Raw genomic sequence first — 15,745 nt, forward strand, 5'->3', positions numbered from 1 at the left:
GCAGAGTGTGGCTTGCACAGGTGCTGTGTGGCAGCTAGGTTTTCCACCGCTGCAGCTGATTCTTGGTTTTACTTTGCCATGATACGATACGCTTTGCGGCCAGGCTGACGATGCTGTGTGAGCTTTTTGTCCGCCCCCTCATCTCAAGTGTTTGCCAGTCACATTGCTAATACATGTATATTTTTATTTTTATTTTTGAGACAGCGATTCATATGCTTTTCTTTCAAATCGTAGAGTTGGATTTTGGCACATAGAGGCTTAAATGGTAGAATTGTTTTTGTTTGCAACCGCAGTGTGCTATATTTTTTATGCTTCGATGAATACTGGTTTGGTTTCCTTAAAAGCTCCTGCTGATGCTTCTCATATCATTTCCTCTCCATGGCAGCCAACCTCTTTGACCATCACCATATCTCTTGAGTTTTCATTCATCTAACCTTTATTAGAAGTTCATAAAGTATTTCTTTGCTATTGTTACAACAGGACACACAAGTATATAAGGTAATGATGATCCATACACTTGCTCTTCGAGAGATGACTGAATTTTCTTATTTGCCCCAAATCTTTTCCAGATAATTACATTTAGCCCTAAAGATCACAGTGAAATACCTGTGACAAAAGTGAGACTCTAAAACCTTTCGGGTTAGTGAACAAACCGAAATTGAAAAAAGAGTTGTTTAATTTCTGGGAAGCATCTTTAAAGCCAATACTACTTAGTGTCTCATCATTAGTCATGTTCCAGAGAATGAGGTCATGACCAGGGAGAGAAAGATGTTATAATAACTGACTCTTTTTGAAATGTGTATTCACATGACATCCCAGTATTAACAATATAATTTAGATTTTCTTATATCTGTCATGTAGGTTAACTAAAATGATTAGGAATTAAGAATTTTGAATTTGTGGTACAAATTGATTTGTCGACTTTTAGGTCATATCATATAAAGTTAATAGCAAATATTTATTTACATTATAAATATTTATATAAAATATATTTATAGATAAATACCATAAATATTTATTTATATTCCTGAAATTTAATCTCAGATGATCTCTAAAAAATTATGTCAGTAACCTTTCAGTGTTCAAAAAATTGGCCCTGGCATGTGTAAATCAAGGTAATTGAAACTATTGATACTTATTATGAATTAATTGGCACTCTGCCCATGGCCTGCCAGCTCATTTTTAAATGAGAACAAAAATGAAAAGTTCAGTAGACATTCATCCTTTTTCATATTTAGTCCTTAATGTATTTTTATACCGTAATGTTACTGACTTACTCAATATTCTTTAATTTATGATTTTTGTCTGTAGAAGGCACATGAAATTTTTTTCCACTACAATATACATGACATACTATTTAGGAAAGACCAAATAAAGGAGAAAGGAGTATTCAAACTACACACTTAACTACAATTCCTGTATGCATAGATTCTCAACAGGAGTCCATTTTAGCAGTACAAATATATCTCAGTCCTGACATTTTCATATTGATTTTTAAATGGGTAGCATGCTTGCATGTTCCATAGTTTCATTTTGTTTTGTTTTGTTTTGTTTTGTTTACCCTACCATTCATTTGTCATTTCAAAATATAATTTTAAGCTTACTGCCTGAAAGCACTTGCCTATTATTTGTTTAAAAATCAACCCAATTACTTCAGGTTTACTTCCAGCCTCGAAGATGGAGTTCCATGATCAGCAGGAATTGACTCCCTCCCCAGCTGAGCCATTGGACAAGAAGGAAAAGGAGTCAGAGGAACAAAGTAAGCCTGGTGAAGACCTTAAACATGCTGCCTTAGCTTCTCAGCCTGAGACGACTAAAACTTCCCCTGATAAAAAGGACACGCAAGGCACAGAAGAAGAAAAAGCACCCACCGCCCTGTTTGGGCATGCTCTTGGTGCCGGGCTGGAAGACATGAAACAGAAGACAGAACCCAGCCTGGTGGTGCCTGGTATTGACCTCTCTGCAGAGCCCCCAGCTCCAAAAGAGCAAAAGGACTGGTTCATCGAAATGCCAGTAGAAGCAAAAAAAGATGAGTGGGGTTTAGCTGCTCCCATATCACCTGGCCCCCTAACCCCCATGAAGGGAAAGGATGTGTTTGAGGATATCCCCAAATGGGAAGGGAAACAATTTGATTCTCCCATGCCAAGTCCCTTTCAGGCTGGAAGCTTCACTCTTCCTTTAGATGTCATAAAGAATGAAATAGTTGCAGAAGCATCACCCTTTGCCCCTGCCCTATTGCAGCCAGATGACAAGAAATCTCTGGAAGAAACCAGTGGCCCAGTGACTGCCAAAGATAGTTCTAAAGCTGAAGAGCCTCATAAGGATAAACCTGACAGAATGGCAGAAGCACCAGCCTCAGAAGCAATCACCTTACCCAAAGATGCCCACATTCCAACTTTGGAAGAATATGTCCCAGAGACAGTATTAGGAGAAGAAAAAGGGGCGATAAAGCAAGAGAGTGTGCAGAAAACAGAGATCTCAACCCTCAGTGGACAGGAAGCTACACTTACTGAAAAGGAGTCTCAGCTAAAGCTTGAAGAAAAAATGACCATCTCTGACAAAGAAGCCATGCCAAAAGAGAGTGAGCCCCCCAAACTGACAGATGAAGAAACAGGCATAATTCAGCCCTCCGTGGAGCACACCCTCTCGAAAGAAGAACAGAAAGGCCAAGACACTACCACAGATACACTAAAACAGGACTCATTCCCTGTAAGTTTGGAGCAAACAGTTACAGATTCAGCCATGACCTCCAAGACACTGGAGAAAGTCATGACCGAACCAGCTGCAGTAAGTGAACAGAGTGCAACCCAGGACCTTTTTCAAGAAAAAGTTGCTGATAAAGATCATAAGGTTGAAGGGGTTGGGGCTGAAACGTCAGCTGAGCTTGACATGCCATTTTATGAAGATAAGTCAGGAATGTCCAAGTATTTTGAAACATCTGCCTTGAAAGAAGAAGTGACAAAAAGCATCCAGCCAGGCAGTGATTACTATGAACTAAGTGACACAAGAGAAAGTGCCCAAGAGCCTTTTGATACCGTATCTCCTGCATATAAAAACGGTGACAAGGGACTTCAGGCAGGTAAAGAACCCCAGCCCAGTGCTCCAGCACAAGAAGCAGGGTATAGCACTCTTGCACAGAGTTATCCATCTGAGGTGCCTGAAGAACCCAGTTCTCCTCAAGAAAGAATGTTTACTATTGATCCAAAAGTGTATGGGGAGAAAAGGGATCTCCACAGTAAGAATAAGGACGACTTGACATTAAGCAGGAGTTTAGGACTTGGTGGAAGGTCTGCAATAGAACAAAGAAGCATGTCAATCAATTTGCCCATGTCTTGCCTGGATTCCATAGCGCTTGGATTTAACTTTGGTCGGGGACATGATCTTTCTCCTCTGGCTTCTGATATTCTAACGAACACTAGCGGAAGTATGGACGAAGGGGATGATTACCTTCCAGCCACAACCCCTGCACTTGAGAAAGCCCCATGTTTCCCAGTAGAAAGCAAAGAGGAAGAAGAACAGATAGAGGGAGAAAAAGCTACCGGAGAGGAAAATGCTCAAGTTGAGACATCGTGTGAGTCACCTTTCCTAGCCAAAGATTATTACAAAAATGGCACTGTCATGGCCCCCGACCTGCCTGAAATGCTAGACCTGGCAGGCACAAGGTCCAGATTAGCCTCTGTGAGTGCAGATGCTGAGGTTGCCAGGAGGAAATCCGTCCCATCAGAGACTGTGGTTGAGGAGAGTAGCGCCGGCTTGCCCCCTGTCACCGATGAAAACCATGTCGTTGTTAAAACAGACAGTCAGCTGGAAGACCTGGGTTACTGTGTGTTCAATAAATACACTGTCCCACTGCCATCACCTGTTCAAGACAGTGAGAATCTGTCAGGGGAGAGTGGTTCCTTTTACGAAGGCACTGATGATAAAATGCGAAGAGATCTAGCCACAGACCTTTCGTTGATTGAAGTAAAATTGGCAGCTGCCGGCAGAGTCAAAGATGAGTTTGGTGCTGAGAAAGAAGTATCCCCACATATCCCTGGTGACAAATCAGTACTGGGTAGGGAGTTTGATCAGGAGAGGAAAGCTAATGATAAGCTGGATACTGTACTAGAAAAGAGCGAAGAACATGCTGATGCAAAGGAACATGCCAAGGCAACGGAAGAGGCCAGTGATAAAGTCGAAACATTTGGATTAGGAGTAACCTACGAGCACCCTGCGACCAAAGAACTGCCCATATCAAAAGACACATCACCTCCTGCGGCTGAGAAAGCTGAGACAGGTCTTAGTTCAGTCCCAGAGATAGCTGAGGTGGAACCATCCAAAAAAGCTGAACCAGAACTGGATGTCATTGCACAGAAAGCTGACCAGGGTCAATTAGATGTTAAAATCAGTGACTTTGGACAGATGGCTGCAGGACTGACCATAGATGCTGGAAAAGCAACAGAACTTCAACTCGAAGCTACACAAGATCTCACCCCCTCATCTGCAGTACCTCAGGAGGGAGATATGTTTCTGAGTGTTGATCCTGGCCACATGAAAGAAGGCACTAAAACCAGTGAGACAGAAATCAAGGAGAAGGTGGCCAAGCCTGACTTGGTGCACCAGGAGGCTGTGGACAAAGAAGAGTCCTACGAGTCCAGTGGTGAGCATGAGAGCCTCACCATGGAGTCTTTGAAAGCTGATGAGGGCAAGAAGGAAACATCCCCAGAATCCTCTCTAATTCAAGATGAGATTGCCATCAAATTGTCAGTGGAAATACCTTGTGCACCTGCTGTTTCAGAGGCTGATTTAGCCCCAGATGAGAGAGCTGATGTCCAGATGGAATTTATTCAGCAGCCAAAAGAAGAAAGCAAAGAGGCCCCAGATATATCTGTCACTCCCTCCGATGTCACTGAGCCATTACCTAAAGCCATTGGGGCTGAACCAGCAGAGGCTCAGAGTGAAGAAGAAGAGATAGAAGCCCGGGGAGAATATGATAAACTGCTCTTCCGCTCAGACACCCTTCAGATTACTGACCTGGGAATCGCAGGTGTCCGGGAGGAATTTGTGGAGACCTGCCCCAGTGAGCACAAAGGAGTGATCGAGTCCGTGGTAACCATTGAGGATGATTTTATCACTGTAGTGCAAACCACAACTGAAGAAGGGGAGTCAGGTTCCCACAGTGTGCGTTTTGCAGCCCTAGAGCAGCCTGAGGTGGAGAGGAGACCGTCCCCCCACGCCGAAGAAGAGCTCGAAGTAGAAGAGGCAGCCGAAGCCCAGGCAGAACCCAAGGATGGCTCTCCGGAGGCTCCAGCTTCCCCTGAGAGAGAAGAGGTTGCCCTCTCAGAATATAAGACGGAAACCTATGACGATTACAAAGACGAAACCACCATTGATGATTCCATCATGGATGCTGACAGCCTCTGGGTGGACACTCAAGGTGTGCATTTTTTTTTTTTTAATTTTCTACTTCCAAATAAAATCCCATAACCTAATGGATTTTTTCGATTTTAAACATTTTTTAAAATGTCCCTTTATCTCGATTTTGCATTTTGTTAAATATATGAAGGATTTTGTACATTTGTTACTAATGTTTTCATTGTTGTTGTTGTTGTTGTCATGGTTTGCTTTGATCCACAGATGATGATAGGAGCATCATGACAGAACAGTTAGAAACTATTCCTAAAGAGGAGAAAGCTGAAAAGGAAGCTCGGAGACCATCTCTTGAGAAACATAGAAAAGAAAAGCCTTTTAAAACCGGGAGAGGCAGAATTTCCACTCCTGAAAGAAAAATAGCTAAAAAGGAACCTAGCACAGTCTCCAGAGATGAAGTGAGAAGGAAAAAAGGTTCATTTAACAATCCCTTCTTTCAAAATGTTTTTGAATTTGTTATTACTCTTTTGTAAAAGAAACTTCCTTACAGTGGTAACTAATTATTTATGAAATTTCGTTCGGTTTTGCTCCAAGTGTTTATTTTCTCCTGATGGTATGCTTTTTGTGTGTGTTTTTTTTTTATTCATAGCAGTTTATAAGAAGGCTGAACTTGCTAAAAAAACAGAAGTTCAGGCCCACTCTCCCTCCAGGAAATTCATTTTAAAACCTGCTATCAAATATACTAGACCAACTCATCTCTCCTGTGTTAAGCGGAAAACGACAGGTGACTGATCAATTGTGCAATGTGGCTGGCAAACATAGATGTGTATTTTTTTTATCTCATTACCGTAGCAGCTTCTTCATTTTGTTTTTCTTCCAAGAATCTTAGCAGTCATGAACAGTTTTGCTATTAAGTGTCTTGTATCATTATTCTTTTTTTTTTTCTCCTCCCTGCAGAAGAGGTCATGACCATCTGTTTCTTTGTTATGCTCAGACTTAGCAGTGATTTTATCTTGGCATTGTGCTCTAGTGTCACGTTCTGGGGATTCCTATTTTCATTCTGTGTGTTTGGTTAGAGGATGACGATGAATAGGACTGTGGTATGCATTCTCATTATTTTGCTTATTTCTCTCTCTCATGCTTAAACCCATACTATATTTGTTCTATTTTCTACACGGTTACTGCCAAATCTGTTACTGATGTTGATGAATTTACCAAGAATGTACAGTGATTTCAAGATTGGAAATGAAAAGCAAATCTGGGGTAAAACTGTGATTTCAAAATTACTTTGTTTCAGATGAAAGAAAAAGAAAAGGAAAGGAAATGGTCTGGTCATCCCATCAGATTTTATTTTTCGTATCCAAAATTAGCAAGGCTTTCAGTTCACTGTACTCCATCTCTTCACTGACTTTTTGTCATTGGGATTTTCTTAAATGTGTTGGATGCAAACTGCTAATTTTCCGATATAATTTAGTATTCAGAATTCCCAGCTAAAACTCCTTCCCCCCTGAATCTCTTAGAACTTAGGTGCATTTATATTTCACTACCTCATTTTTCTGTCTTCTCCAAATACACTTGTTTTTAACTCCCCTTGAAAAAGTAGTGAAATGAAGGAGCAAAACGTATTACAAATCACAAATAAAAGCGCATACAAATATCCATAATGCGAACTCTATTCCTAAATTTCAGTACCAAGTATTTACTTTAAGTGTGTCATTACCCTCGGATAATCTTAATTTATAATACATTTTATTTTAGCATTTATTAAGTAGCACACTTGTAGTCTAGAAAATAAGATATCAGATTGCTAAATCAGAAAGGAATATTTACCTTTACAGTGTATATTGGAAGTACCTTTATATAAACCTTTGGATGGCTTTAAAGGTTAAGAGCAGCATTAACCTTTGCAAGAAAAAGAAAATCAAGGTAACTGATGGTTTTATGATAGTCAATAAAATTACAAGTTTTTTATATTTGTGTTCCTCATGGTAATCATCTCATGAGCTTTCCTTCAAGAAGCAGTCTTTCAGGAAATATTTGAAAGTGGAAGGCTCAGAATTATAAAGAAACCTTGATGATAGAAGTTCAGGATGAGGAGCTTTTCTAAATTAGACATTAACATGCTATTTCTAACTCTTATATCACATCTTAATTCATTTGCAATAAACTCGGAATTTTTCTTCTAATTAGACAAATGCTTGACAGACTCTCTTGGTTTGGGCATCAAAATCAGATATCATATGTAAAAGGATGAAAGAGTGTATCAGGATTATGAAATTTTAGAGGAAATGTCAAATGGTTTGGTGAAGTGTCTACATGTCATTGGTATTCGATTTACCACATTGAGAGTAAACACCTTTTTAACTCATTCATTAAGGGAAATTTAAGATGTTTGGACTAATGAGAATCTTAGTCTGTTCAGATATTAAGATACTAAAGCAGAAAGCATATACCAAACACTAGATGTCATTGGCTTGAAGCAAGCTCTATGTCGCAGAAATTTAAGAAATGCTACAGATACATTAGGGAAGCATCATTTGCACTGCTTCTTAAAAAAAAAAAAATCATTCCAGAATCTGAATCTTACTAGCCAGTCCTAAATAGCATATAGCATCTTGTAGACAGTTGTTTTTTTGTGTGTGAGAGCTGCATGTGACATAAGAAACCTTTTTGAAACTCATTTGGAGTGCTTATAAGTTTTAGATTTTTCCGCCCTGACGTTTTCCCTTATGAAAGAAGATTAAGGAAGAAATAACTACACAAGCTTGTGCCTTTCATTTTCTAAGCACAATTTTTAAATTGGGATCGTTTTTCCAAAACACAAAGGGTTGTTTTCAATCAGGAGAGATATTTGAGTCAAGTCAGGTAAGTCATCAACAGAAAATGTGCTGGAGATAGTAGAGTTTAAAATTGGAACCAGAGGTATTAAACAGCAGCAAGAGAAACAACAGTAACAGATGTGGTAATAATTTCATACAGGAAGTGCATGTGTAGAACATGTTCTATATTACTGAATTTGAAATTCCTCTCATGTTTTCTTTCCTTGACAAGCTGTTTATCTTCTCATGTGGTGCGTTTCACGTCAAACAAGTGTGTCACTCATGTTGTGAAATGAAGGGGTACAGAGGAAAAGGGGTTGGCTGACTATGACAGTTTGAATATAAAATGTAGAAATATCTGTAGAAATGCCACTGGCCATAAAAAGAGGGCTTGGGAATCTCCATGAACGCTCTTTTACATCATGCCAACCCTAGAAACCAATCACTCTCCCTTTTCTTAAATTTGACAGTATTTGGATGGTGTTCTGTGACTTCCGTTCTAAAGGATCTATGCTTATGTAGTAATAAGATTTAAAGGTACCTTGGTAACCAATAGGAAGTTATTTGGTGTGCTTACCTGTGCTTTGGTAAACACTGGGTTGTATTAATTAGCACACATTGTAGTGGGAGCCACATGCTATAATGTTGGTATTCAGATTTCTTCAGTTACTGAATTTGAATCTCAAAATAAGCAAAATTTTGCTTTGCGTTAGTCTGTTGACACAACTGAATAACCAAAAGAGATTAAAAAATGCATTGTGTGGTTTTTAGCCACTAAGTTCGGGGTTGTTTGTATCTTCTTTTTTCGACAGCAACAGGTGGTGAAACAACTCAGGCTTCCAGTGTATTTAAACAGGCAAAGGACAAAGTCTCTGTGAGTAAAATGGTTTTTTCCTTGTTCTTCACTTGAAGCTTCCTTTGGTATTGGTGGCAATGTTTTAATAACTTTAGTTGTAAGTTAGACTTCAGATGTTTACTCTTAAATGTCATTTTATTTATTTATTTACTTACTTATTTATTTACTTACTTATTTATTTTTATTTATTTATTTTTTCATCGTTCATTTGCCCAGAATGATTCTCCATGGCATTTGGGCATGTCTCAGTATCTTCTAGAATGACATCTGATAGTACTTGGTGAGGGCAGAGCTGGGATTTAGGCTGTCTCTCTTTTAGTAAGATAAAAACAAACAGCACAATGATCTGGCAAAAATAGGGAAGCTCAGTTTATTTACTTTTCATGGAATCAAGATAAATCACTATAATCCACACTAAAGTGTACGTTATAAGACATTTTCATTATTGTTATTACAAAATAAGAATATGAGAAAATTAAACAATGTAGATGAGCAAATATAAGTAAAAATATATTATAGTCCCCTTATCTAAAGAAAACTATAGTTACCATTTTGATATAAAATCTTTATTTTTTCCTACATATTGATAGGTTTAATGAAAAAATGGAAGCACTGTGTATCAGTTGTTTACTAAAACAATGAATAGATTTGTTTATTAGAGTTTAAATTTATAATAGATTTTAAAACAATAAATCAATAAACAGACTTCCCTCTCATGAACCAGTCTTGTACATCACTTTAATGACTACATTGCATTGTGTTTTATTTATTTATGGTGATATACATTATCAGTTCCCTGTTACTTGACTTTTAAACTATTTTTATTGTCGTTTTAACAATATTACTCTAGAAATCTTTTTGGCTTAATCTGTGAATGCATCCATATGCTTTTCCTTAGGATAATTTCCTAGTAGTGAAATTATTGTTTCAAGCAGAAAGTCCACATTTAAAGTTTTTTCCTAACATTATCAAAATTGTCCTCTAGAAGTGTTCTACTGACTTATATGTTCTCCAGCTGTATATAAGAGCGTCCATGTTCATTATTATTACTAGATATTCTTGTACTTTTTCTATATTTACCAAGTTATGGGGATAAAATATTGTTTTAATTTAGTTGCATTAATGATGTTTAAATTCTTCATGTTTGTCTTTCATATTTCTTTTTTATTGTACTTTTTATGTTATTAAGCATCATTTTTTAAACTCCCAAAAGACCAAAGCAAACATGAAGTATTTTACTCCTTTCTGATTGAAAGAAAAAAAAAATTAAAAGACTACTAAAGAGGGGCACCTGGCTGACTCAGTTGGTAGAGTATGCTACTCAATCTCAGAGTTGTGAGTTTGAGCCCCCCTTGGGTGTAGAGATTACTTAAAAATAAAATCTTAAAAGAAAGACTATTAAAGAAATCCTAAAATTACAAAACTTTGTACAAATAAAAATATAAATACTTTGAATGATGTTAACCAGTAGTACATCACAATGTTCTAGGTTTTAGACGTCACATGTAAATCACAACTCTTTGTTTAGCATTCTAAAAACTAGTCAGATTTTAGGCTTCCACTTTTTATTTATTATGAAAAATAGAAATACATTTCCAATGAGAGCTAAACTGTTTATATCATTTTGAACCTGAAGGACTTTATGTTGATTTAAAAAAATTGATTTTTATGTTTCCAGGCATATTCCTGAACATATGGCAAGCAATAGATTCCATTTACTGCTTTGATAAATATTGGGCTTTATTTTGAAAACACTGTAACTTCAAGATTTCTCTTTACCTTTTGTTTCTGATGGGCACCTAGTGAATTGTGGCTAAGAGCAGGGCTATGAAGCACACCAGGTCTAGGTCTTGAACATTTATTAGCTCTAATAAATAGCTCCCTATGTCTTAATTTTCCAAAAATAAAGGGAGGGTTAAAATTCCTATATCCTACTTTGTGAAAAATAAATACAGTAAATTATAAAATAGTACACTGTATTGTGCTTAGAACATAGTATTTATTCAATAAACAGTGATCGTTGTTGTTGTTGTTATTTGAAAGGTTATTAGAAGTCTTTAGGAGCAGATAGAGAAAGTAAGTCAGCTTTCCCCCATTAAAAAAAAGCATTTTTAAGTGGACTGTTTGGAAAATCTTTTGGGTTTTTTTTTTTGGCTTTTAATTCCAGTTGGTTAACATACAGTGTAATATTAGCTTCAGATGTACAACATAGTGATTCAACACTTCCCTACAGCGCTCGGTGCTCTCATCACAGGTGCCCTCCTTAATCCTCACCTATTTCACCCATCCCTCTACTCCCCTCCCCTCTGGTAACCATCAGTTTGTTCTGTATAGGTCAGAGTCAGTTTCTTGAGTCTCTCTCTCTCTCTCTTTCCCTTGGATCATTTGTTATGTTTGTTTGAAAAATATTTAGGAAATTTTCAAGTCCCTTGGTCTTCAAGTAACTCATTGGGAATTCGCATTAAATGCTTGTACTTAGGAAAGAAACCATATACATCTTCTACACAGAACTAATTTTTTTTCCTTTATAAATGCCCATCTCCCCTTTCTGAAGAACAGAGATAGGCCACCATTCTTTCTAACTTTTTCTCATTTAACATTTTTTCCCCTCATAACCTCACCCTCTTCCTATAAATTTCCTTTATAACCCCAAGACTAACCTGTTTTTATCTGTGACTTTCAGTACATTCCTCAGAACAGTTCTTTCTGATTTTTCAATTGATCTTTATTGTGAGGCTGACCTATAATCCTTCATTTGTTGCATATTTGTTTTGTTTTTGTTTTTGTTTTCGTTTTAAGCACAGGATTAGTAGTTGTCTTTCAGAATTTGAGGCAATCCAATTATTCCATTTTTTTTCTTTCCTGTATCACTTTTGTAATTCACTATTTTGTGGGTAGCATCAATCAAAAAAGAGTGACTTGTGCCAAGCCAGGTGCATGTCCCGCTCAAGGCGCTGGGTCTGTAAAACGAGAAGTAATTTGTGCAATCTGTTAATGGGTCTGCCCTGTTAAAGTGCCTGTGGAGGTTAAAACTCAAAATATAGATGTCGATTTCAACTGCTATTTTTGTAACAGCAAAATCATATTAATTAATGAATAAAATCTCCTTGGCTTCTTTATACTTTTCTGCATTTTTAACAAAGTGCCCTGTGAAATATGCAACATGTCAGCATAGCTTTCTCTAGAAGCCATATGTCCGACCCCCTGATGATTCCCACTTGAGAAATATCTCTCCAGGGACTAGCAACACCCGTAATTTAAGTCCTGTGATTTTTTATGGGCAATGTCTATAGTGCTCACTTTCATTTTTAGAATTTATAAGACACCGTACAAACTGATCTATGCATAAAAATGTTATCAATTCTATGGTAAAACTTGGCCCCCAGTATGCATTTTACTCATAAAATGTACCAATTTTATATAAACTCTGTAATTTTTTTGATGAAATCAGTGTAGACATTTAAAGAACATTTTCTCAACTTTAAGAAAGTATTTTCCATTATGAGACCTTAAATATACCTTGTTCTAAGTTCTTGAAATGTGATCAAGATTTTGATTATAAATACACCTTAAGCGTTGTATTTATTAAAGGAACAATTCCAACAGACTCTCAAGATATTTTTCAAATATGGTATCATTGAAAGACCTATGGATTAATCAGATTTTATGCATAGAATTCATGATGAGTATTGTAATCTGTATTCTCATATATGAGCATTCTTAAGTTAGTTGCAGTTAACATCTGTTAAATGAAAATCTCTTGTTCTCACATAATATGCATTTCTGTCATTGATTATAACCATTTATCATGTGGTCTTTTTAGATGTCAGTATTTAATTTCTTATATGTTTATACATTTTTTATTTTCCTTTTACTTCATAGTTTTGTTTATTTTGTGCTTTTGTTTGTTTTCTTTCATGGCTAGAATTCTACTTTGTCAAAGATTCCTGCCTTTCAGGGTAGCTCAAAATCCCCAAGATGCAGCTCAGCCTGCCTTAGTACGTCTAAAAGGGCTACATTTTCTGACAGTTTTTCAATAAAGCCCACCTCAGCAGGCTCCACAGACCGTTTGCCATTCTCAGAATCAGGGAACAAGGTAAGGCAGCAGGTCAACTGAAGTTTCAGAAAAGAATATAATTTCAGAGGTTGTAAGACACAGTTCAGTAAATATATAAAAACAGAGACTAAACTCTAAAGTGTTTGACATATAAACAATAGACTCTCTTATAAACAAATAAAAGTTTCAATAGTTATTAATAGTCTAATCAGTAAAAAAAAAAAAGCCTCTGTCTAGGTATACTGTCCCTTATTAATTTATTATTTGTTTATTTGGTATCTTGTAAAATTTCAGATACAAACCAAAAAAATAAAATATATATGCTATTATACATAATATATAACATGTAGCATATACATATATATAGCATATAGCATATAATTGTATAATATGTAATATTGTATAATAATGATGAATTGTATATAATATGATAGACCATTTGGACTCAGTCAGACACATCAGGATTTAATACTGCCTCTGCTACTATTAATTCAGTGATTTTGAAAAAATTACATACATTGATTCAACCAGTTTCCTTGGCTATAAAATGCATATAGTATTTTGTGGCAAGAATTAAATCATAAATGGATGTAAAGTGCTTAGAATTCCTGTCATATAAATGCACAACATACGGTAGTGTTCATTGTTAACTGTCATCATGCAATGCCCACTGCCAGTCCTTTCTGATTAATGAGTTTTCATGCTTATCAAGAGGTTTTAGTAAAATTTTTCATTTGCTGGAGATTACTTAGGTAAATTACTATTTTCCCATGTTATTTAGAATTTGAATTTCATGATTAATTATTAGCACGAACTCCAGAATAATAGATTTTTATAGCACCTCTAGGCAAATAGGAACCCTTTCTAAGTTTCAAAGTGGAAATGCTTATAAGTATATGAAATTCAGTAGTGTGTATTAAAAGAAATGTATCTATCAGCACAGGAAGAAATTAGCCAGTCTAACATAATCACTTTGTATACCTGAAGATTCACAAGAACCCAATGTGTTTTTTTCCCAATCAGGATGGAGTAACCAAGAGCCCAGAAAAGCGCTCTTCCCTGCCCAGGCCCTCCTCTATCCTCCCTCCTCGCCGCGGTGTATCAGGAGACAGAGAGGAGAATTCCTTCTCTCTCAACAGTTCCATCTCCTCTTCAGCAAGGCGGACCACCAGTAGGTTTATTTTGATTTGGCTTCCTTTTTAATCCCTTAAGTGGAGTAGAGCTTATTGTAGGTCTATATTTTACATCGTTCAAACAAAACATACATTGAAAACAAATTATATTTCTTCTAAGAATCAGAAAAGCCAGGGGCACCTGGGTGGCTCAGTCGGTTGAGCATCTGACTTCGGCTCAGGTCATGATCTCACAGTTTGTGGGTTCCAGCCCCTCGTCAGGCTCTGTGCTAAAGCTCAGAGCCTGGAGCCTGCTTTGGATTCTGTGTCTCCTTCTCTCTCTGCCCCTCCCCCGCTCACGCTTTGTCTCACTCTGTTTCTCAAAAACAAATAAATGTAAAAAAATTTTTTTTTTAAAGAATCAGAAAAGCCAGACTATTGATGGATCCAAAACAGCTGCTTGATTCAAAATGATTGTTTTGGAAAATGAGTACCTACAAGGAAGTAACTAATAGAGAAGACCAATAGTCAGGAATTTTTTTTTAATATGTATCTATATAAGCTTAACTTCCTTAGAATTCCAAATCCTAAAGTCTTACTGGGAAGTCAGTAATCAAAACCTAGGATCCTGCTCAATTTGGTAGGAATTTACATTCCAGGGGCACCTGGGTGGTTCAGTCAGTTGAGCATCTTGATTTCTGCTCAGCTCATAATCTCACGGTTCTGGAGTTTGAGCCCCGCATTGACCTCACGCTGACAGTGTGGAGCCTGCTTGGGACTCTCTCTCTCTCCCTTTCTCTCTGCCTCTCTCTCTTTCTCTCTTTCTCAAAATAAATTAAAAAAAGAAAAGAATTCGCATTCCAATGTGGGTGTAAACATAACATGTTCCGTGCAATAGTTTAAATTTCTTTGGTTGATGGCCCATAATGAACTAGTTGGCGTCATCACAGTTTAAGGAAAGAATATAACAATGTTCCAATCATTACCCACCCGCGTGGTGTTACTACCAAGATTATCTGGTTAAAGGACAGATGCAAATTATTTTCACAAATAGGTTTCTATTACAACAAAAATAGCTACCATTTAGTACCTGTAGATGCTAAGATCCTAAGACACGTTTTTCACTCCATTTAAGTTAGTAATGCTGATGGTTAGGTAAAAATAACCTCGTTAAATCTCCTCATGAGGAAACTGACCTTTTAAAGAGGGTAACTTGTCCCATGCTACGAAGCTAGAAAGTGGTTGAATTGGTTTTCAGCCCACTGATAACTTCATTCACCTGCCCTTTTAATGTCTTTTTTATATTTATTTATGTGGAAGAAGTAGTACTAGAAAACTATGTAGAATCACTCGGAGAATAATATCTCTGTCATTTAAAAACCATTAAAAATGGTGGAAATTGCTCCTCCCATCACATTATAGTTGATTTTGTTACTTTTAAAATATGTAATAAAAATTGGCCCACTTCAAATATTACCATTCTGTATGACACTTAAAGCATATTTTTGCCTAGAATTAAAGTGCTTATTATATTTAGAGCAGTTGTGCCCTA

The 15,745-nt window shown here is 36.9% G+C and overlaps 1 protein-coding gene across 46 annotated transcripts in view; it reads left to right on the top strand.

Annotated features, from left to right (window-relative positions):
• The window catches only part of MAP2 (microtubule associated protein 2), a 283,734-nt gene that overhangs the window by 242,282 nt on the left and 25,707 nt on the right, over window positions 1–15,745 (top strand). For 19 of the 46 annotated variants that reach the window (XM_045481020.1, XM_045481026.1, XM_045481015.1 and 16 more), the window contains 6 exons: window positions 1,658–5,416; window positions 5,617–5,823; window positions 5,999–6,133; window positions 8,981–9,042; window positions 12,950–13,120; window positions 14,105–14,252. In XM_045481020.1, coding sequence (XP_045336976.1) covers window positions 1,658–5,416; window positions 5,617–5,823; window positions 5,999–6,133; window positions 8,981–9,042; window positions 12,950–13,120; window positions 14,105–14,252 — 4,482 coding nt within the window. The remainder of the gene's footprint in view (window positions 1–1,657; window positions 5,417–5,616; window positions 5,824–5,998; window positions 6,134–8,980; window positions 9,043–12,949; window positions 13,121–14,104; window positions 14,253–15,745) is intronic. The other 27 variants (XM_045481035.1, XM_045481041.1, XM_045481047.1 and 24 more) reach the window with 12 other exon arrangements.

Source organism: Leopardus geoffroyi, chromosome C1 (assembly GCF_018350155.1).
Source record: "Leopardus geoffroyi isolate Oge1 chromosome C1, O.geoffroyi_Oge1_pat1.0, whole genome shotgun sequence".
NCBI classification, from domain to species: domain Eukaryota; kingdom Metazoa; phylum Chordata; class Mammalia; order Carnivora; family Felidae; genus Leopardus; species Leopardus geoffroyi.